The following is a 21235-nucleotide window of genomic DNA, read 5'->3' as shown; positions in this document are numbered from 1 at the left end:
GCCAAGTACGCGATAGACATAAAGAAAGTGAAGTATGTAAAAAAATGTATATTGTACGTGTTTTAATAAGTGTCCATATTTTAGCAAGTTAGGCGGTACATACAATGCTTGTTGTGTCAAAACAGTTGTTTTTTTACTGTTGTTCTACTATTTTATTTTTCTAGATAACGAGTGTAAGAATCTTTCTATCGACGGACGTGTTGTTTTTTGATGACGTTTGCAATAAAAATGTGTAAATAAATCCGCCATAAATACATTTGACTGACTATTGTTGTTATTCTGTTTCATTATTATTTTATCTTGTTTTATTTAACAATATTTGTTATACCTTTAAATTATACGAAACTAAAACATCTATAACCATGGCTGGTAAAATATTGCATATTATTAGTAAAACATATTCTAGTCTATGGTATCAAGAATGATTTTATACCTAAGCTGCAAATTAACTATACAGTGATTATATGATTTTATTGTATAAATCACACTCACTTGTGAAAATCAATATATCTTCTTTCAGATTTGATAATTTTAAGTTCACTGGTTTATGTGTATGAAAATTTAATTTTATACAAATTGAATATCTATAAAAATGAAATTTAAAAGGCGCTACGAATGAAATACTTTCAATATTAATAATAAATTTTATTATAAAAAAAAATATACATACAAGAAATTATTAAATTAAGCTTTACCCATTTTACTAAGAGCCCTACAGACTCTCTTTTTCAATTCTTTCTGTCTCTTTAACTTTTTCCACTCTATAGTCTCCACTTCCTTCTTATGCTTCTTAGTCTTATCTCTAGCGATTTTCTTATTCGTTATCTTCTTCTTCAAGTAATTCGTCCTGACTGTTTTCATCAAATTGGATACTTCCTGTTCATAAGGACTCTTAATGATTGCGATTCTATTCTTCAAAACTTCTCCGGTCCTATTGCTAATTATCTTCTGCTTCGGCTTATCTTTATAAGGTAAACTCTTTTGAATCGCTTTCGGAATCACTAAAGGTTTGAACACCCTCTTTCCTCTATCTTCCGCTTTATAAATCGAGTCTTCATTTGGTTGGAACTTGATGCTCTTCTCTCGCTTCAATTGACCTAAAGTCTTCATTCCAGACCAAGCGTTCTTCGTTTCGCTCTCGAGCAACAGATTCGTTATCGGTGTGTAAAATTGTGCCACGTCGACTTTGAACCATGTCCTGCAAAATACTATATCAGTCATTAATATTTTATCTTCGAACGTGGCTCTGAAACATCCTTCGGGTTTATTAACAGCTTTTTTAATCTGACCTCTAATGCCTGATACGGTTTTAATTTTTGCACCTTCAAACTTGGCAACTTCCAAGGAACTATTAAACATTCCTTTTATGAAAGCGGTCTTTTTCAACACCTTGAGGGGAGAACCGACTAGTTTAAGTTTTTTAACAATCTGAGTAGTTTTATTTATTTCATTTACGCTACCAGTAGCTGCTATTCTGAAGCCTAATTGCTTCAATTGACCTGAATCGTTGGATAGAGTCTGTAAAGCTAACATACCTGTATTTTGCGGAGTTATAGGTCCATAGAAGTGCATATTACAAGTCACATGTTCCGGAGTATATTTCAAATATCTATATTTCATATCGTCTTCTACTTTAGAGAACACCGGAATGGTCTGGAATCTTCTCCAACCCATCGATATGATCAGCGGATTGTTTGTTTTTAAAATCTTCTTGTACCATCTGTGCTTTTTAACTTTGCAACTGACAAATCCGACGTTCTCTTCCGACATGTTTAAAGAACCCATCAAAATCGGATAATGAGCATCGAAATTCTCAACAAATTCACAAGGCATCTTTTTAAATCCAATACGTACATACAATCCGGGCCTAAAACCTTCGATTTGAACCCTCATATCCTCGTCTAAATGTTGAAACACAGATTTATTCAATTCGCTCTGTTTAAGAGCTTCAGCTTTCAAACTTTCATAATAAGCGTGATCTCCGCTTATCCTATTATCGTCGGGATTATCGTACTCTGAATCAAACCTAGCCTTTAGCTTCATCTTCTTTTCTAATATCTCAGATTTAGACATTTCTTCCAAGGGTCTTTTGCGTCCTTTCTTTTCTGCTTCTTTAACAACAGGTTCAGTATTATGCTTCTCGCCGGTTTCTAAATCTTCAAAATCGCCATACAACTCTTCATCAGAATCTCCGACGCTCGCGTCATCCAATTTCAGCAGTTCCGAAGCGTCTTCACCGGAAGAACGCTTTCCAGTCACAAAGCAATTGATTAATGAATTCTTATATTCCATATTCAACCAATCTTTAGCGTCAGTCCTCGCCTTGGGATGATAATAAAGTGAACATTCCTCCGTATTCAGCTCTTGTTTTTCTTTTTGCAACACTTTATGCTTTTCAGACACCTTCTTGAACAAACCGCCCAGTTCTTCGTCGTCCACATCTTCTTCCTCTTGATCTTGTCTCACTTCTTCGTTACGTTTAACGTTAAAAATACCATAAACTAACTTCATCACATTTTGCGTTGTATTTTGCCTTTCTAAATAAGCGAGATTTGCTTTCTCGGCTAAATTTTCCCTCCACTTATTCGAAAAATCATCAGCAAAATCACCGTTCCATGGCATTCTATTATCATTATCAGATTCGTCGTCTTTATCGGGTTCTTCATCATCTGACATATCGTCTTCTATTCCAGATGAATTCTCGCCTTCCGAATCATCTCCAACTTCATCTTCTTCTTTATCAGCATCGTTATTATCGTTGAGCATATCAGAATAAATAATATCACCGTCAGAGAAGAGCTTGAATCCGGAATTTTTCATCTGATCATCGACGGTCTCTATCTGCTCCACGACGTCTTTGAGCATCACTTTCTTTTCCGAGTACTTTTCATCGTTATTTTCCATATGTGAATGCGATCCTTTCAATTCTATGTAAACGGCATCTTTATCATAAACAATACCGCCGACGCCTGAAAATGGCGCATAAATCAAACGCTCTTTCTCTAGTAAGGTCCTCTTTTTCTGCATGTCTGGTAGAGGACACGGATCCGGTAAATATGATAACTCTTGAACTTTAACATCGCCCACTCCTGAAAGAAAATAAAGAACTTCAATGATTTATAAAAGTTGTACAAATAAGTTTTCTTTTTTTTAGTTTAAAAACATAAATTTACACTACTATGATCGCCATAATCCCCAATACATTTTTGTGTGTGGTTAACATGAACTCAAATTTTTATTCATAGAACATCAAACAACATTATTAATTATCCATCTGGTAATGATAAGAATTATTACCTGCAATATGCATCATACAATCGCCGATCAGAGGAACTCCTCGCACATATCCGTACAAGATAATATCTCTATCGACCTTGGGATTCCTCCTGATAAGATCTTGATTAGTAACGTCTTCCATTCTATCGGCCAAGACGTAAGCGTGAGTGCTCCTCCAATTGAGCTGCCTAAACTTCATCACTGCGATGAACCTGGAAAGGTTTTTAATCTCGTTTCTCAGATACTCGTCGTGCAGCATTCCCGACAAATAAAACAATTTAGCGCCCGCGTAAACCTCAGTCCAAAACCTATGCTTCAAAAGTTTCTTCTGGCGCTTCAGGGTCTTGGCGTTTTTGATCATGTCCAAATGAGTGAGTACGCCCATGACTTTAGGCATACCGTGCACTTGACATATGTTTAAAAATTCAAAGATCTCCATCTCGAATCCGAAACTAGCGTCGCACAGCAATAGAACTAAATCGGCGCATTTGGCTATGTCGATCATCGAGTTGACGTCGTTGTTGCATTCTATTAGCGTGATTCGTCGCTTTTTAGACGTGACGACAGTTACGGGTCCTTTGATGTCGGTCACGTTCGTCTTCACGAAGCTCTTGATCAAGTTGTTGATGAGGGTCGTTTTGCCTACTTTGGGAGGTCCCACGATGGCCACTACCACGGGAGGAGGTTCTAACGGTGTTTTGTCAACGGTGGGGACTCTTTGCTTCTTGGCAATGACGTCCTCTTTCCTGCGAAAGCTTCGCTCGGCTCGAACTGCCGATTTGATGGCGAAAGCTTTGGGATTTCTTTCCCGGTCGGACATAGGCCCTGTTTGGACATTTTTAGCGTTTTTCTTGGAGGCTTTACGGCCAGAATGAGGCAGCCGATGCGCTTTTTTCTTCGCACCGTCGCCGGTGTTGTCCATGTTGCAGCTGTCAACACCGCATGGTTATGTCAAAGCATGCGCGATTTTGCCCTAACGACATATTTATTGGCCATTCACTTGCTAATATAATATTTTTTTATTTCAACTAGAACGAAAAAATGAGCAGCTCGATGCCCTCAAATGAATTCCAGCAATGAAACTAGACCAGTTTGAAGAGCTAAGTCTTTTCAAGTTGTTCACGTTGAGGAGTTTGTTGCTTCGAAAACTTTTTATAGTACTAGCGACATCTTCGACACCATGTCTCTATCGCAAACATACTATGGAGCATTTACAATGTTTCATAACACTTTATTTTTATTTTTTTATAATGAATCATTTAAATGTTGCACTGTTTTCCACATCACCAGAATTGTATGTTGTAGACCCAAACTGGTTTCAGGATTTGATTGTATATCTTGCTTTTTTGTATGATGATACCTTGGAGTTTCTTCCCATAAGTCAATATAGCTTTCTATATTTTATTTCAAGTTCTTATTTTTTCTTTCATATTTAGCTATATTTTTAAATATGATAGTGTTGTTGTATATGAAAATTTGCTATTGATTCGTTATATTTTTGTTAGTGAAATTTATATGTACCGATTTTATTTCATTCGTTGGTATTTTAATCCTAGTTTTTTGTTAATTTTTATAGTGTGGGAGATTAAAATCGATCATCACAAGTAAGGTTTTTGTAGATTTTCCTAATTTTTCGGATGAATAATTAAGTTGAAACCCAATGTAGTTCGCCCGTTTCGCCTGTTGTATGCGTTCGGTAATGTCCATGTTTGATTTTGATTTTGAAAAATGGGGCAAAATATGTGTAAGATTAAATATAATTCTAATTTTTTGTTTCTGCTCACGTTTGCATCTGTTTCGACCAAAGTGTCAAATTCGTTTGTTAAGTTTATGACAGCTTCTACTGAATGTCAAATACTTCCAGAATGTCTTTTCCACAATATATAAAAACCGGTAATTTTAAATACCTGAATTGCTATCATAAAAATTAACCAATTAATACAATATTTACCACACCTTTGATATATTTTTGTAGAACCAGCTATTGAAAACAGCAATGAAACGTATGAATATCATAACACAATTGAGGTAAGCAGACTTGCAACATTCACAAAACTAAATAAATCTTATGATTTCAAATATTTTTTTAAAAGTACGCACACGAAAACATGGAAAATGCAAGCAATGAAGAATATAATATAAACCTAATATAAGACAAATTTGAATTCGGTTAGAATTATGTAAACTGGTTGTTCTTAGAGTGTATTATTAACCCTTAGTTACTCGCACAAAGAAAATTACATAACTGCTCGCATGGGGTCACAGATGACCCCAAATTGTAGGAATAATTTTTATTATTTATTAAATATATAAGTAAATAATACTTGTTTATTATTAAAGTACTTTATTAATTCTATTATAATTAAAAGGAATAACATTAACTAAATATCTAATTAAACAAAAACAAGCTAAATTAAAATAATTGTCAAAAATTAACAATTTATACTTATACTGAGATAAAGTTAAAATTTTAGAACATTTTTAGGAACTCTCCGAATCACTTTTATTACACTGTTGACAGTATATTTGAGTGATCATTGCACACAAACTTTGCGTTTAGTTTTACTAGTTTTGTTTGGCAAAAAATCCTGAGGTATATCGGGTTTGTTTTTCTTGAGTGTTCCAACTAAAGTGAGCTTGTAGGGTGGATCCAATAATTCATTTGCGAGTTTCACGCTCGTATACCAATTGTCTACGGTTACTCTCTTTTATCAGCTCTACAAGACGTTTTACTATGTCATTTGGGCTGTTTGAGACTTGGTAAGGACCCGCAGGCTGTTTGCCAAAATAAACCTCAAAGGCCAGCAAATAAAATGTCTTGGAGTCTACCAATGCTTGGTTTTTTATACCGAATTTATTTGGTTTGCTTGGCATGTAAACTTTGCCTTTGAACGGCCACGGAACCCAATCAATCTCTTTCAAAAAAGTAACGTAATTACTCGCACGGGGTCACCGCTTAAGAGCGCAGCGACACATCCTTCCACTCCCGTGACTTTTTCGCTACAGGAATACAAACTTCGACGCGGATTATGAAGCTAGCAAGAGCGCGGGGAATTTCGAGAAACAGCAAATGCTTCATTTTTTAATGCGAAATTGCTTTGACCCCATGCGAGTAATTAAGGGTTAAGTAAGCCGCTGTAACGGTAATATTACATTCAGACAAAATATTCCGATTTGAAATAAATGAAAAACACAGGACAGTAATGCGCGGATTTTTTTTGACACAGTAAAGAAAACAATGACAATGAAAAGAAAAAATATTTTTGCACACGGCAACACCGAACACGCGAGCGTGTTTTTGACAGTTCTTGACGCACGCGTTTTACGATTAAATCTGCAAAATGATCGACAAAGACTCGAGCGCTAACAAGGCGCTGCGAATAACTCAAGTAAACCCCAAGCAAAACTCATACCCGATGATCTTAAGCTTTCAAAACGAAATTGATTCAAACTTTGCTTCGCAAGTCAACGAATGCCACTTGAAATTCGAACCCAATCAACCTGGACACACTGCCGTCGTATCAGCCAACGGATTTTTATACCATGGTCGCGAAAAAGTCGACTCCATTGTGAGAAACCTCATCCTCGTTAAAAATAGAGTGACAGGAGACGTTCGGTTGATCGAAGTCGGCCACACATCTATGAAAGCGTTCATCAAAGAAGAAATTCAGGCGTTCGATGAAACCGATAAGGAGCAATTAGGCGAAAAGTTTGGCTCGAAGCGCACCAAGCGAGCAGCTGAACAATCAAAGAAGATGAAAGTCGATTTAGATGCAGTTAAAGAACAATTGACGGCTTCCATAATGAAGATAGACGTAGACATATTAGATACGTCGCAAATGAACGCTGAAGATTCCACGTCAGAAAAATACTTACCGCCGATGGATAGGAATGCGACTGATCCGAAAGAAGTCTTCAAATTAAGTAACATATTCAGCCCGGAGCAATTCGACACATTAAAAACATTCTCTGAGAAGTATTTCGAATCCGCAGAGTCGGAAATTGAAGTTTGCGATTATATCAAAAAAATAATGCTCAATATTTCTAGTCTAGAAACTAAATTAAAGATGGACTGTTGCTGTGCCTTATTATATGCCGATTGTATAATTAAATACTTAACTGAAGGCTATAAAATTGTTTGCAATAAACTCTATAAACCTTGCGTTTATTCAGATATAATAAGCGAGTCTGTTTTGGAGAAGTTCAGTTTAAAGAGCGATAAAGGAAGGACTCGCCCTCAGTCGATGAAAGATAAGGCTGTGTCTCATATTATCGTTTTGTTGTTGATCGCCGGCAATTGTATTATACCGTGTATTGATGACTTACGCAAAGCCTTAAATACGCCACTAAATAAATTAACACAAATGGTCAGAGTCGTCGGTGCTAGGACTACCGTACGTGGAGGAACGACTTCAATTGTTTTGAAGCTCCCGCTTGCCAGTCCTCCTAGCTTAAAGACGAAAAGAGATAGAAGATAACTGTTATTTAATATTTATTAATAAAACGTGCATTTAAAATAATGTTTTATTTTTATATTAGATCCCTGTATTATTTTATTGCTAGAACTTTGTGATCTTTCTTTAAAGACTCAATTGTCCAGTCGAAAACAACAACCGATCAAAGGTGCTTTACCTAACAGAAATATGAGAGAAATCGTCATTCAGAATCCACCTAAGTTACCGTAGTACAGTACCCAGGTCTCCGTGTAAGTAATTGCTTGTGTAAGGTAAGTGATTCCATTTCAATTAATATATTGTCCGAGAATGGGAAGAGATCAAAAAATTCCCTGCCTGTTCCTTTCCTCAGCTTAGTATTTTATTAATTTATTTAGCTAATATATCAAATTGTTTATACATTAAACATAAACAATATTAAAAAACACTAATATTAAAAATTATTTCTTAATGCGCGAAGGTGTTTCTTTATTCCATTGAGGAAACCTGCTATATTTTTTTTTGCGTATTACCCTACAAATATACAAATTCACACCGTACTCGTTTTCTATCAATCTGTAAATTGTCTTTATTTCTAGTATTAAATCTATGTACATATTTATTTCTTATTAAAATACTCTGGTAACATATTATTTTCTAACTTATATATAAATACTAAAACGTTCATCTTCAATTTTCAATCATACTTCTACAAGCAGTAAATTTATTTTTATTTAAAACTACTCTCATTGCCCTATTTTGTAAATTTTGCAACAAAATCTAATTGTTCTGGTTTTATAACATCGATCCCGGTTAAACTAAATTTCCCTTGTTTTTAACTGTCCCGGTTTAGAGTGTCATAAATATAATAAGCCTATGTTATGTATAAACACAGAAAAATAATCTACAATAGTATTTTATTGCGCTACTTCAATTATAGTGCAACGATATTATATGTACATGCTTAATAAATTAGATAAACGGTGTTGCAAAAATTGCAAAATAAGGCAATGAGAGTAGTTTTAAATAAAAATAGATTTACTAGTTGTAAAAGTATGATTGATAGAATGGAATGGTTGGATGTTCTAGAAATATTGAAGATGAATGTTTTAGTATTTATATATAAGCTAGAAAATAGTATGTTACCAGAGTATTTTATTAAGAATTTAATAAGAAATACAGATTTACATAGATTTAATACTAGAAACAGAGATAATTTAAAGATAGTTAGGTATAAGAAAACGAATACGGCCAGGGGAATATTGTACAGAGGTGTGAATTTGTATTATAAAATTCCTAAGACCATCTGCAATAATAAATATGTAGCGGGATTCCTATAGTTAGGTATTAGAGGAGTCTTTTTTGTATTTTGTTTATGTTTTATTTTGTTTATGTAAACAATTAGCTGTATTAGCTAAATAAATTAATCAAATAGCCCTATTGTTTATTAAATATATTAAATAAAAAAATAAAATAAGAAAGCAATGGTAAAAAACAAGAAACCGCAATTAGGAAATTTGAGAAATATATTTACTTACGTTATTAGCGTTCAAATTAAACTAAAATCGGCTGACAGTTCCTTATGGAAAAAACAAAATCACTTGAAAATAAAAACTGATATATCACCGTTAACAACTGAAAATAATATAGAAAAGGATGGATGCTTTTTCAACGCCCTATATGTTGAGACAAAATTATACATATTCGTAAGTGCGTATAAAAGTCACACGTGTTATTCGTAAAATTTAAAAATCAGTGGGAATCAGAGGGTCCTCACTGCGACAGTGCCGACATGATTTTATTACTTTTGACGTGAATTACTATTTGTACTTGTTTTTGCGCTCTCCTATTGACCAAAATTCGGTTTGAATATACTCTTATATTAGAAGTGCATAGTAATATCGGTAAAGATAGCTATCATATTTTTAAAACATAGTGTAATATCGAAATACAGACAAACTATGGAGCAATATATGCGATGCGATGTCTGTCTTTACTTAGTTTTAAAACCTTCATTAGGTTAGGTTTGGCTTTGACCAGCAAATGGACGTTTCGCAACTGTCAAATTGAGCTTCATAGACATTTTAGAGCAGCATATTAGTGCCTATAAGTTAAATTATATTTTCGCTAATAAAAATATATATCTACTGGTGAAAATATAACTTTACCAAAAAAATATACATTCACTGTAACATTTATACATTGGATGTAAATAAATACTGATAAGTATGTAAATATATATGTATTAATACATATAGAAAAGCACCTGCCAGATAATTTATATTTTCATTGCTAAAAATATGTAACTAATGGTGAAAATGTATTCTGATATGACTACTGAAATATTTTTGGGATAAATTCGAGACTATATTTTCTTTTAGGATTAACCAAATTAAACCAAATGTATGATTTATTTGTTTTGCTACATTAAACCCAGTTGTCAAATTACTGATAATACAATCTATAAAAACATTGAATTTATATAATTCAACTGGTGCTGTTGTTGATTTTTTGCTATTTATTTGCTTTTTCCTTAGATATTCGATCTGAAAATTCAGATCAAATACCTAAATTTCCTGCTACTAATATAGATTCGTTGAATGTTTCCTCTGATATTTAAAATTTTTGAAACATTCAAAAAGCAAAGTCAACAATAATTTGTAAGCAAATTTTAACACAAATAGAGCCGCGTCAAAAAACTACAATCTGCCCCTTTGAATAATAATGTTTATTGTGAAAGTACTACCTAGAAAGTGGGTGCTTTTGAAGGCAATATTCCGCTCGTTTTATATCTTGTATGTATAAAAAGGGCTAAAGGAACAATTAAAAACCGTGAGTATTTTTAAAAAATATTTATTCAAAATCATAGTCTTACATGTTATAATGACCAACAACTTAATGTTTGTACATTACAGTCTCCAAAATATATATTTTTATATAAACAAATCTTTTTGAGTCAAGACCATTGTAGTATTAGATATTGGATTATAATTTGATTCAACAAACTATTATTTACAATATAACAAGCACCAAGTTCATGGCCAAGATTTTTAGATAAATTTAAGGCACGATTCAATGCAAATCTCTATGTATTCTAGCATGCTTTGATAACGACTGTTTAGTTTTAAACGCTCTACCGCACTCTTCACATTTACAATCAAAAGAATCAATATGTATTCTCATATGCATAGAATATTTATGTTTGATTTTAAACTCTTTTCCACATGTCTCACAAACAAAGTCAAAATTGCAATGACATTTAACATGCTTGGCGAGACATTGCTTATTTTTAAACACTTTGCCACATTTAACACACTTGAAGTCGTAAGTATCATTATGAATCCTTATGTGATTCTTAAGATTTTCCGTTGATTTAAATGCTTTTCCACATGTATCGCATTCAAAACTATTATCACTATGCATGATAATATGTCTGAGAAGATATTTTTCATCTTTAAATGCCCTTCCGCATTTTTCACAGTTAAAGTTATAATCCTTATGAGTAGCCATATGCGAGACGAGAGCGGGTTTGGAATTGGATGCCTTTCCACATTTATCACATTTATAACTATAAGTTTTATTGTGAATCTTCACGTGATTCAAAAGGGTTCTTTTAGTTTTGAATGCTTTTTCACATAGAGTACATTTAAACTCATAAAAATCAGTATGCGTTTGCATATGCCTCGCTAGATTACATCTAGTTTTGAATAACTTACTGCATTCGCTGCATTTATAATCATAAGAAGCATTATGCAACCACAAATGATTTTTAAGGGTGCCTTTAGTTTTAAAAGTTTTATTGCATTCGTTGCATTCATAGTCATTAGAATCTATATGTACAAAAGCATGTTTTTCGAGGATTTGTTTACTTTTAAAAGATTTGCCACATTTTTTACAGTTATAGTCGTAAGAATCACTATGAGACTTGAGGTGATTAGAGCGCGTTGATTGATATTTGAATGATTTTTCACATTTATTACATTTAAAATCACGAGCGTTACTATGAATTTTAACATGATTACAAAGATATTGCTTAGTTTTAAACGCTTTTCCACATTCGCTGCATACAAAATTAAAAGATAGTGTGTGTGTTTTTTTATGTTGGAACAGACATCCTCTAGTTCTAAAAACTTTTTGGCAATCGCCACATTTAAATTTATAAATATCACTATCTAATGCTTCTTTCGATATTTTACATAGATCTGAAGATTGATCAACTGGCTGTTAAAAAATAAGATAATATTATTTGCAAAATAAGTGGGAATATAATTGTTATAAAAGTATTATTTACCGGTTTAAAAGAAAAAACTTCATTGTAATCACTGTTTGAGTTGAGCACATTTTTAATATCATGCATCTCTAAAAAAAATTCTCTATAAATATAAACATATAATTTACTAGTGATAATTCAATAGCATAAGTAAAAAATATAATTTGACAGAAAAAATCATATTTTTTCTAACCAATTTCAATCTTGTCGTCTACGTTGATGTTTTTATCTTCAGTTTTGTCATCGTATTCTACTTTTATTTCTTCGCACTGCAAAAATCGTTTATTTACATGTTATTTATAATACAATTAGATGATAAAAAACATTTAATACTTCGACTTTGATGTTATGATGATAATCAAACTGTTCATCATCAATATGAGTTTCAGGTTCTATAAAGCATATTAATGTTAATAATAAAACATATAGTATTAATAAATTATAATTAGCAATTTCTTACCGGTTTTAATGTAACGTAAAAATGACATCATAAAGTTGTTTATTCTATCAAAACGTCAATTGCACCTTTTTGGTCTAAATATAAAAACGTTCGTCCATTATATAAAAAAAATCAAATAAAGATTAAAACCAGAATTTGTACATTAAAAACTATTTTTTCGAACCATATAATTTAATAATGCTTTAGACAAAAAAAAAATTCACACTACGATGTCTGAACTTCATGTTTTAAAAATGAAATACGATTAAAAAAAAGAACCAGATATATCTTTATATCTTAGATAAATACCAATTCTTAATGTAAAAAATATCACTGACATTTTCCGATAAAAATAGCATTTTTCAAAACTTTTTCTTAAGGTGAAAAAGTTTGTTTCTTTAAAATCACAATCATGTATATGTATATAAAAGAAAGGGACATATATCATACTTATACAAAACAACATGCGGGAGATGGAAAAATGACAACAGCAGCAGATTATCTTAGGTTAAATAATAAAATCATAGAAAAAAAATTATCAACACGATGTGGATTACTATTAAAATCTTTAGTGAGTCGATTTTGCAAGACCTCACATTTAAAAAAATAAATATTCTATATAACCGTTGTATATCACAATTATGTAAGTATGCAAATCAATAGTTATTTGTGAATAAACTACTAATACTTTTAAAAAAGTCAGAATTTATTGCTAGTTTATGTATAAAATATATTATTCTCTATAAAAATTCAAAGGTTAATTTACTGGTTTTGTAGTAATTGCTATTTTTGCGATGGATGGTGACGGGTGGCAATCAGACACAGATTGAGCCGCTGCAGCAGTATTTAATTAAAATACAGTTACGTTTAAACGTGTTTATATAATAATGTGCGTTGCGAATCCGTCAAAATTCGCCAAAAGAATATGTACGTGCTTAAGAATATATGTAGAGTGAGTCCAAGTCGTGGATATAATAACAGCTAAATAAATACATATATAAATGGCAACCTACAAGTTATTATAAGCATTGAGGTTTATAAGGTCGCGCAACAAAGGTATTTTATTGTTCTTAAAACTTCATTTGTCATTTCTTACACTGGCAACATTTTATATCTGACAGCTGTCAAAATTTGAGTTCGAATGTCTTCTATTTGCGGAATTTGTGGCGAAGATACAAGTTTTCGTGTCATATTGAACGCTTCTGAATCAGAATGTGGAACGACTTTGAATCAACTTCTGTGGCTTTTATCTCCTCAGGTTAAACCATAATGACGTTTTCAATGACCTTAGACCTTGTAATGTTTATTGGAGAGGTTGGATTTATCTATTTGAGAGGTTGAAGATTCTAATCTTATGTTTATGAGCATTCTTTGCTAATTTTCACTCTTCATTTTTAATCATCAATATGTGCAATTTACGATTTTTTTAAATTATGACATGTATAAAAAAGAACACGATTTATGTTCATAACTGATGTTTTTGTTAAATTTTGCCGAAAACAGACTTGATTGAAATTATCGTTTTAGTTTATTTTGTGTATTAGTAACGAATTTTTTATTTTTTAACTCAAGACTCTTTGAATTTAAACTGTTTTTGATATTTTTTTATTTTTACAGATAGCTACCGGTTTTCCAGACTTGGATAAAATTTGTGCAATTTGTTTAGAAAAAGCAAAGATGATATCAGAAACCATTATAAATATCCGTAAAAAATTCATGGTCACACAATTGCTTTTAAAATCGTACCAAGAAGTATCAGAAACCATATCTTGGTCAGAGTTTAAAAATAATTCAACAGTCGAAGAACTACCAAACAATATAGTTTCTCTTAAGCTAAAAGAAATAAAAATTGATAGCACTACAGAAATAAAAAAAAATGGTATGTACATATTAAGAAATAACATATTTAGAATTCCATTAAATTGACAATACAACAATTGTAGAAAATATCAATCTGAATAACGCACCATTAGACGATGATTACACTAACTTGGAATGGCTGACGGATGACTTAGCCCAAAATCGGGCAGATATCCCACAAGGAAAACCGACTGCAGTCGAAGAAGTCACAGAATCCCATTCACCCCTCGTCAAAAAAAAGAAGAAAAAATCATTACAAAGAACACAAAATAGGTAATAAATTTAAGTCACACTACAAATCACTAGTTTTTAAATATAAAATAAAGAATATCTGCTGATATTTTGTTATTTGCTATTTAAATATATACATACATATATATTTAGAAACAAAATTAGTTATTAAGCTTTAATTATTAACCATTTTTAATTAACAGATATTACCGATTTACATAATTTGATTTTACTTTGTTGTCTCACTACTTTATTTACCCCATTGTAATGCATTGTGCTAATGCCTGTTAAGTTGCAACAGAGTATTTTCAAATAGAAAAATATTTAGATTGTACATCTTACGGTTATTGTCACTGCGATAAACAATTAAAATAAAATATGGCCAAGTCATGCATCTTTATAATTAATAAAAATATATATCACTGACTTACAACGGAAGATTTACAATAAAAAATAGTAACACAGAACCCAAGTCTATTGTTTTTCAATTAATTTTGTTAATTTTTATTTTAGCTTTTATTAATTTGCACCAAGTTTTCACTATTTTTGAGATCAAAGTTTTGTTCTTTGATTCTCATTTGAAGAATAATGAGCAAGTGCCAGGCCTTTTAAACGTATCTTTACCAAAACTTACACAAATAGAAAAATGGCTTCTTTAGACCAATGGCTGAATCGTTAAACTCGATCGCCTTTAATAAAGTAAGATTATGGCTCTTGGGTAACTCTTTATAAGCGAAACCACTGCGGTTGATCCCCGATGATGAAAAAAGAAAACTTATTACAGTATTTGAATAAGTTCAAGTATTTAACAAGTGTTTAAGTAGGTCTTTGAAAGTTTGTGTGGCCACTAAGTTTAGTCGCTCTTAAAATTCGATTGTCGCTTTCTACTGTGAAATTATGAAGTATTTCTTACATTTCGATACATATGTTTTATTGTACTTATAGCTTTTAAATAATAAATGGCAACTATTCTGCTTTTCTTTGATGCAGTCGGATATTTTCAACTAATATTTACAAACGCAAGACGAAAATCGCTTAAAAGGAGCGATGCTCTTACTAACGTCACAAACACTAGCTAATGTTTTCTAATATATAACCAACTCCATTCAATATCAAAATATAGACCATTTTTAGTTGTTTTGTACATAAAAAGTTGTGATTGTCTTCTTGTTAATTGATATGTGTAATTAATAACATTATTGATCGTTATCTTTTATTACTGCAGAATCACTAAAAGAGGTTATGCTTATACAACTCTATCCGGTGAATATGTTATCAAGAAAGCTGATGGAGTATATCTTTGCAAAATTTGTAAAACAACTTTTAAATATCCTTCGCGAGCAGAATGTCATGTACGGTCTGTACACATCCAAGAAAAGCCTTTTGAATGCAATACATGTCGCAAAACCTTCTCTGCTTCACATATTCTACAAAGGCACATATCTTGCGTTCATAAAGAGGCTAAATACATTTGTGAGGTGAGAGTTTTATTTATGTCAATATAATATATAAATATATTAAATATATATTTATTTTTTAATAGAAATGTGGACTAGAGTTCAATAGACCTTATGTTTTATTGGCCCATGAAAAAAGTCACTTAGGACCGCCGAGTTTCTGCTGTACTCATAGTGGCTGTAGTAAATTTTTCTATTCCGAGCTTCTTTTGAAAAGGCACACTAAACATCACGAAGGTAAATTATCTTTGTATTATTTTATACGCAAATTAGATTAGATGTTCATTAAAAAATATTTTTGTTGCAGAGAAAAAAATCGTTTGTGATAAATGCGGAGCATTATTTAGGAACAATTCCAGATTGGCGGAACACGTTAAAAGAAAACATAAAATATAAAATGTAGGGAAAATAAATATATAATGTACTATCATAATAATAAAAATAGACTTCTATATACAATAGTAAAGATTTTTTTTTATCTTATTTTTAAAAATCTGAACAACTTTTTCTACATGAAAAAAAAATTTTCAACTCAATACTTAGATTTGAATGAATTCAATAAAAATGTAGCTAAAAATGACTTTCGAGTATTTTGTGATTAGTATTAACTTATTAGTAAAAAGTTAAAATCATTGTGTAATTCTACATTTGTATAAAATTATCTTAATAGTGTTATTATTATTTAATAAGAGCGATCATATCTAATGGTAAATTTAAAATGGGTGTAATTTAACAGGGAATTATTTTAAGAGATGTGCATTTCAATAAATACTTTGTTCCATAAATCGAATTGTTTGTGTGTTTATGTAAGGTAAATTTTTTAATAAAGTGTTCAATGTTCTGACCAATGCTCTCTTGCATCTAATCTGTCCAACAGTAATGCACAAACAATTCGTTGTATGGAATAAAAATTTTATATATTTTTAAAATAAAATTAGCGTTTAAAGTGTTATCTGATCTATCTGGCACAAAAGTCTTTAAAGATAGTAAATCGACTGCATGATCTTCTGAGTAAAAAAATAAATATTATAATTATAAGAAAACAATGGTTCAAGTTTCTATACTTGCAGATTTCCAGAGTACATTTTATTGAGCATATACAATGCGTGCTCAATAAAAATATGTTTTTTATTATGTTATTATCAGTGCTATTTATAAGCAAATTGCGTCACAGACATAACCCAACATTATTATCAGTAGAAAGCCAATACGCTTTAGCACTCTTCTTGTAAGTATCATGCTTTATCACATTCTTATCACATTTTATATGTCACACACTACGTTAATATAAGGTTATATTTAAATATTGTAAAAAAACATGTTTTAATTTATTTATGTCTTCGAAACTGAATGATTGTACTCGTGTGCAATCTTAACAATGCCGTATGAAGAAGTAGGTATGTCATTCATTGTGAATATACTTTTATAATAATAAGACGACTATATTATATTTTTTCAACACTAGGATCAAAGAAGCAATGCCTCAGATGGGGTTATGTTGCTGCTATAATTTTTCTATGTATTTTATTACTATCGAGCATTCCGTTCATCATAAGAAACGATGTGTCGAAGGAGTTTTTGTATGCGATGCTCGGCATCATCATTCTGATACTAGTCTCGGCGTTGGTGATTATAGAATTCTGTCGTAAAAAGTCAGTTAGAACAAGAAGAATAAACGACGAAGGTTGGGTGATTCAAAAGATACGCACTAAGGTTAAAACATATGTATAAACAATCACATTATGATAAAAACATATGTCAATAAGTTTGTTTGTTGTAGAATATCAATAATGAACGTGAAGAGGTATCCACTTCTGAAGTGGGAACTATACGATCGTCTTGGTTGCATTGGACGCCACATAAAAACTATGAATCCGCTGCACCGCTCAGGACAAATACTTGATAATAATAATCTCAATCTGCAATATCATTGTGAATAAAGTTAATAGTATGTACTGCAATTTTCGCATGAATTTCTATTGAATTATGATACATTATTCAAATTATGTTGTTGTAAAAGCAATTTAAAAAAAATCAACGTTACTTAAGTACATACTATTCTGAAGCGTTATTCGTGAATGTTGTGTTACGTCAGTGTTCAAAAATATGAATTTATTGATCTTTTTAATATTAAATCTAATACATTTAGAAGTTAATGCAACTCTTATTAAACACGGTATGTTATAATTAAATCTAATATTTTACTTTGCGTTTTAAGGATATGCTTAATTTGATTTTAGTAATACAGGATGTGTATACTTGATATGAATATTAATTAGACAGATTACAAAATTTCATGTAGTACAATAAATAATAATTATTTTGTATGTGTGCATATTGTTTTAACTATTTTAATTTTAAATTTAAAATAGTTAGAACGATATAATTTTTTTTGTTGTATTTATTCCTAATCTAATATCAAAGATTTTTAGTTGTACGCTACTAATTATTTTTACGAAGAATGCTTTAAAATTAATTTAAAATTTATGTAAATAATATTTTAACACCTCATATTTGTACGATATTTTTGATAAAGCATATTAACAAAACATGAAAAAAATATTTTTTTAAATATTTCTAGCTCTGCTCGGTGAGAGTTTAACTGAACTCTCGTTATTTCTAAGTTGAAAGAGATATGTTAGTTCTGTGGTAATGTTCAGTCTTAACTGAAGTTCTTGTAAATATACCATAGAAAAAGTGAAGGAAGTTTAACGTTCGTTTCAGTCCTCGATTCGTATACTTCTAGAAGCTATGTTTGACATTACCTGTTAGGTGAAGGTATACAGAACTTTTTTTTGTTAAATTAAGGTCCAGCGGTTTTGTCTATATATATCACCGCTGATTCGCATAGCTGTTTTTATGTTTATTATACCGACAAAAATGAATCTATTTATCTGTTAAAACTAATTTCGATGCAACAATTATAGGTGATCTTAACTATTTTGTTTCAAGATATTAAATTGTAACTACGAATAAGCATTTTAAATTAATTTGCTATGTAAAATATGCAATTTCATTACTCCTATTTAATAGTTTTATTTCCGTTTAAAAGAAATCAATTTAATTTAATATTAATTATTGAGTATTTTTCTTGTGCTACAATCTTTGCATAACAATATAATGCTTATTATGGCTATCATATTTTTAAAACAAAATATGACATCTGTCTGTACTTTTTCTTTCGCTTATTTTCCCCTGAAAGAAATATTTTTGACTTAACATAATGAAAGTTCTAAAACTATAATTAGTTTTAGAACCTTCAATAGGTTAGGTTTGAGTTTGAACAGCAAACGGACGCTTTGCAATTGTAAAATTGAGTTGAATATACATTTTGGAGCAGCATATAATTTCACTAGCGCCTATCAGGTAAATTATATTTTCGCTTTTTAAAATATATATCTACTGGTGAAAATGTATTAGGTTCAGTAGTGAAAATATAACTTTACTAAAAAATACATATTCACTGTAACATTTATATATCCCATGTAAATAAATAATGGTTAGTATTCAAATGTATTTAATACCACATAAGGAAAAGTTGAAATCATATAATTTTACTAGTACCTGCCAGATAAATTATATTTTATTTGCAAAAATATATGTCTACCAGTGAAAATGTATTCCGAAATAATTTTACTGAAATGATGTAGGTATTTAAACAAATTTTTTTGTTTAAATACAGTGAAATTATTATGGTGCAGAGGGAGGGGGGGGGGGGCAAATTCTCCCACCTGCACCCCCCAAAATGACTTCTTTGAATATTTGTATATGTCACAAAGTTTGTTATTTGTTGTTTTTTTATATTAAACATTATTATTGTATCAATATTTTCTTAATACTGTATTGTTTTTATTTTAAAAATATGTTTATTTGATAAATCTTAACATAAATTTACTTTTTATGTTATTGTTACACGATCCACAGTTTTAAATTAACTGATTTTACTATTGCGAATACAAACTGTATTCCAAATTTGTCATTAAAAAGTTAGGATGTTTCAATAAAAATAAGTTTAGGTTCTAATTTTTGCAAATAAGCCCCGCCGCACAGCTGCATTTTGAGAAATAATGCCAGGTATGCAATGTGTTAATCTGACCAATGCGATGATTCGTGGCGGAAACAGACTATTTGTCATTGTCTAATAAATATTTAGCTGGACTATCTGCATTTTCAATGATACCTCATGGATGTAGTACACCTGAGGCGGAGATTCCTCTGTATTTTCTATCTGGGGGTCTTACCGTCTATTCCTGTATGTTTTAATACGTTCATAATTCTCTAATAACGAACTCTGTCAAATTTTTTATACGGTATTTTAACATATGGCTTAGTGTACTATAAACACGTCGAGGCAATTCTAACTACTACATGAATTATATACATATGCATGAGATTAAATCAAATTTCTTGATATTTTTAAAACGGTAAATATAAATTAACATAAGTATGTAGACTGTGAATTATACTTTGATTTCGAAATTTTCGTTTCGGTAGAGTACAAAAATTCACGAACCATGTTCATGGATTACATAATTCAATGTTCTAATTTTTAATCAAATACTTATTAAGAAATTACAATGTAGCTGTAATGTCGCAATCTTATTTTTTAATGCTTATGTTCTAGATGCGTCCAAAGCGTAAATATACAACTTGCACAAATCTATATTGATTATTTCGTCGATTACTTTCAGGATGTCTTCCTTAAACGGTATAATATTATCTACAAGTATTTTATTACGTCGTTGAAAATGATGAGTACTAATTAGGCGCAAAATGCAAACGTCAACGAAATCGATTTTGTATTAGTGTAAGCCTCGAATAAAAGAAGAAAAAGTAATAGGTATAAAAAGAGCATGTAAAGAATTCATTTGCATGTTTTAAAGTTTAATTCGGCGCCGAAAGTAGTCGGAACTCGCGCTTCCCGATCAGGTCCGAATCGGAATTAATTCAATTAATTTAATTTCTCGATGTGTTGAATTACAATTTGCCCAAATATAGATATATTATGTACCAAGAGGAGAAATAATTATTATTGCCAATGTAACTTAATATTTATTGTCTTCTAAAAATCGACTTATTTTATTATAAATTATTACCAGACATTTGTAACATCAGAAGCTTCTTCTTTGATAACACGCACTGAATTCATTACTTAATTTAAGTGCATTGTGAAAATCAAGTCTTCACATATTACATTAGTCACTTAACGCTAATGCATTCTAAAAATAAGATGGTAATATAATGCTTTCAAACAATTATACCTTTAAAT

General features: G+C 30.9%; 5 protein-coding genes and 1 long non-coding RNA gene across 10 annotated transcripts; 4 read left to right on the top strand and 2 right to left on the bottom strand.

Moving 5' to 3' along the window:
* Positions 1-649: 649 nt before the first annotated feature.
* LOC148231198 (ribosome biogenesis protein BMS1 homolog) lies at positions 650-4236 on the bottom strand. Its single transcript, XM_088194670.1, has 2 exons — positions 3298-4236; positions 650-3089 (listed from the first exon to the last, which is right to left on the bottom strand). The coding sequence occupies exons 1-2, from the start codon at positions 4196-4198 to the stop codon at positions 685-687; spliced, it is 3306 nt and encodes a 1101-aa protein (XP_088050796.1). The 5' UTR covers positions 4199-4236; the 3' UTR covers positions 650-684.
* A 2291-nt stretch (positions 4237-6527) lies between these two features.
* On the top strand, positions 6528-7793 carry Polr1E (RNA polymerase I subunit E). The gene has a single exon (XM_088195134.1). The coding sequence runs from the start codon at positions 6618-6620 to the stop codon at positions 7752-7754; it is 1137 nt and encodes a 378-aa protein (XP_088051260.1). The 5' UTR covers positions 6528-6617; the 3' UTR covers positions 7755-7793.
* Positions 7794-10548: 2755 nt separating this feature from the next.
* LOC148231196 (uncharacterized) lies at positions 10549-12524 on the bottom strand. 4 transcript variants are annotated; one of them, XM_088193991.1, is made up of 5 exons: positions 12440-12524; positions 12313-12371; positions 12173-12248; positions 12001-12082; positions 10549-11930 (listed from the first exon to the last, which is right to left on the bottom strand). In XM_088193991.1, the coding sequence occupies exons 1-4, from the start codon at positions 12468-12470 to the stop codon at positions 12069-12071; spliced, it is 180 nt and encodes a 59-aa protein (XP_088050117.1). In that variant the 5' UTR covers positions 12471-12524; the 3' UTR covers positions 10549-11930; positions 12001-12068. The 4 variants fall into 4 exon arrangements, with proteins under 4 accessions (XP_088050117.1, XP_088050113.1, XP_088050114.1 ...); XM_088193987.1 differs by having other exon boundaries at positions 12001-12068; XM_088193988.1 differs by having other exon boundaries at positions 12440-12506.
* Positions 12525-13489: 965 nt separating this feature from the next.
* Positions 13490-16425, top strand: LOC148231195 (uncharacterized). Its single transcript, XM_088194854.1, has 6 exons — positions 13490-13676; positions 14036-14297; positions 14362-14551; positions 15735-15987; positions 16053-16203; positions 16274-16425. Exons 1-6 carry the CDS (start codon positions 13560-13562, stop codon positions 16360-16362), a joined length of 1062 nt encoding a protein of 353 aa, XP_088050980.1. The 5' UTR covers positions 13490-13559; the 3' UTR covers positions 16363-16425.
* Positions 16426-16917: 492 nt separating this feature from the next.
* Positions 16918-17101, top strand: LOC148231194 (uncharacterized). The gene is made up of 2 exons (XR_015811033.1): positions 16918-16977; positions 17037-17101. It is a non-coding gene; the product is annotated as an uncharacterized LOC148231194 (long non-coding RNA).
* Positions 17102-17110: 9 nt separating this feature from the next.
* LOC148231193 (uncharacterized) lies at positions 17111-19802 on the top strand. Of its 2 annotated transcripts, none has more exons than XM_088194855.1 (3): positions 17111-17363; positions 17432-17679; positions 17747-19802. In XM_088194855.1, exons 1-3 carry the CDS (start codon positions 17345-17347, stop codon positions 17867-17869), a joined length of 390 nt encoding a protein of 129 aa, XP_088050981.1. In that variant the 5' UTR covers positions 17111-17344; the 3' UTR covers positions 17870-19802. The 2 variants fall into 2 exon arrangements, 1 of the variants encoding a protein (XP_088050981.1); XR_015811032.1 differs by having other exon boundaries at positions 17143-17359.
* The last annotated feature ends 1433 nt before the right edge of the window (positions 19803-21235 follow it).

Source organism: Plectrocnemia conspersa, unplaced genomic scaffold (genome assembly GCF_051122295.1).
Source record: "Plectrocnemia conspersa isolate PC_06_02 unplaced genomic scaffold, ASM5112229v1 ptg000010l, whole genome shotgun sequence".
Lineage (NCBI taxonomy): Eukaryota > Metazoa > Arthropoda > Insecta > Trichoptera > Polycentropodidae > Plectrocnemia > Plectrocnemia conspersa.
This window is presented reverse-complemented; position numbering and strand designations above follow the sequence as displayed.

Coding starts and splice junctions, on each gene's coding strand:
- LOC148231198 (XM_088194670.1), bottom strand. CDS start 4,198: ATGGACAACACCGGCGACGGTGCGAAGAAAAAAGCGCATCGGCTGCCT. Junction 3,090..3,297: donor TTGTATGATGCATATTGCAG/GTAATAATTCTT, acceptor ATTTTCTTTCAG/GAGTGGGCGATGTTAAAGTT.
- Polr1E (XM_088195134.1), top strand. CDS start 6,618: ATGATCGACAAAGACTCGAGCGCTAACAAGGCGCTGCGAATAACTCAA.
- LOC148231196 (XM_088193987.1), bottom strand. CDS start 12,470: ATGATGTCATTTTTACGTTACATTAAAACCG. Junction 12,249..12,312: donor ATCATAACATCAAAGTCGAA/GTATTAAATGTT, acceptor CGATTTTTGCAG/TGCGAAGAAATAAAAGTAGA. Junction 11,931..12,000: donor AAGTTTTTTCTTTTAAACCG/GTAAATAATACT, acceptor ATTTTTTAACAG/CCAGTTGATCAATCTTCAGA.
- LOC148231195 (XM_088194854.1), top strand. CDS start 13,560: ATGTCTTCTATTTGCGGAATTTGTGGCGAAGATACAAGTTTTCGTGTC. Junction 14,552..15,734: donor TTACAAAGAACACAAAATAG/GTAATAAATTTA, acceptor TTATTACTGCAG/AATCACTAAAAGAGGTTATG. Junction 15,988..16,052: donor AGGCTAAATACATTTGTGAG/GTGAGAGTTTTA, acceptor ATTTTTTAATAG/AAATGTGGACTAGAGTTCAA.
- LOC148231193 (XM_088194855.1), top strand. Junction 17,680..17,746: donor TTCAAAAGATACGCACTAAG/GTTAAAACATAT, acceptor TGTTTGTTGTAG/AATATCAATAATGAACGTGA.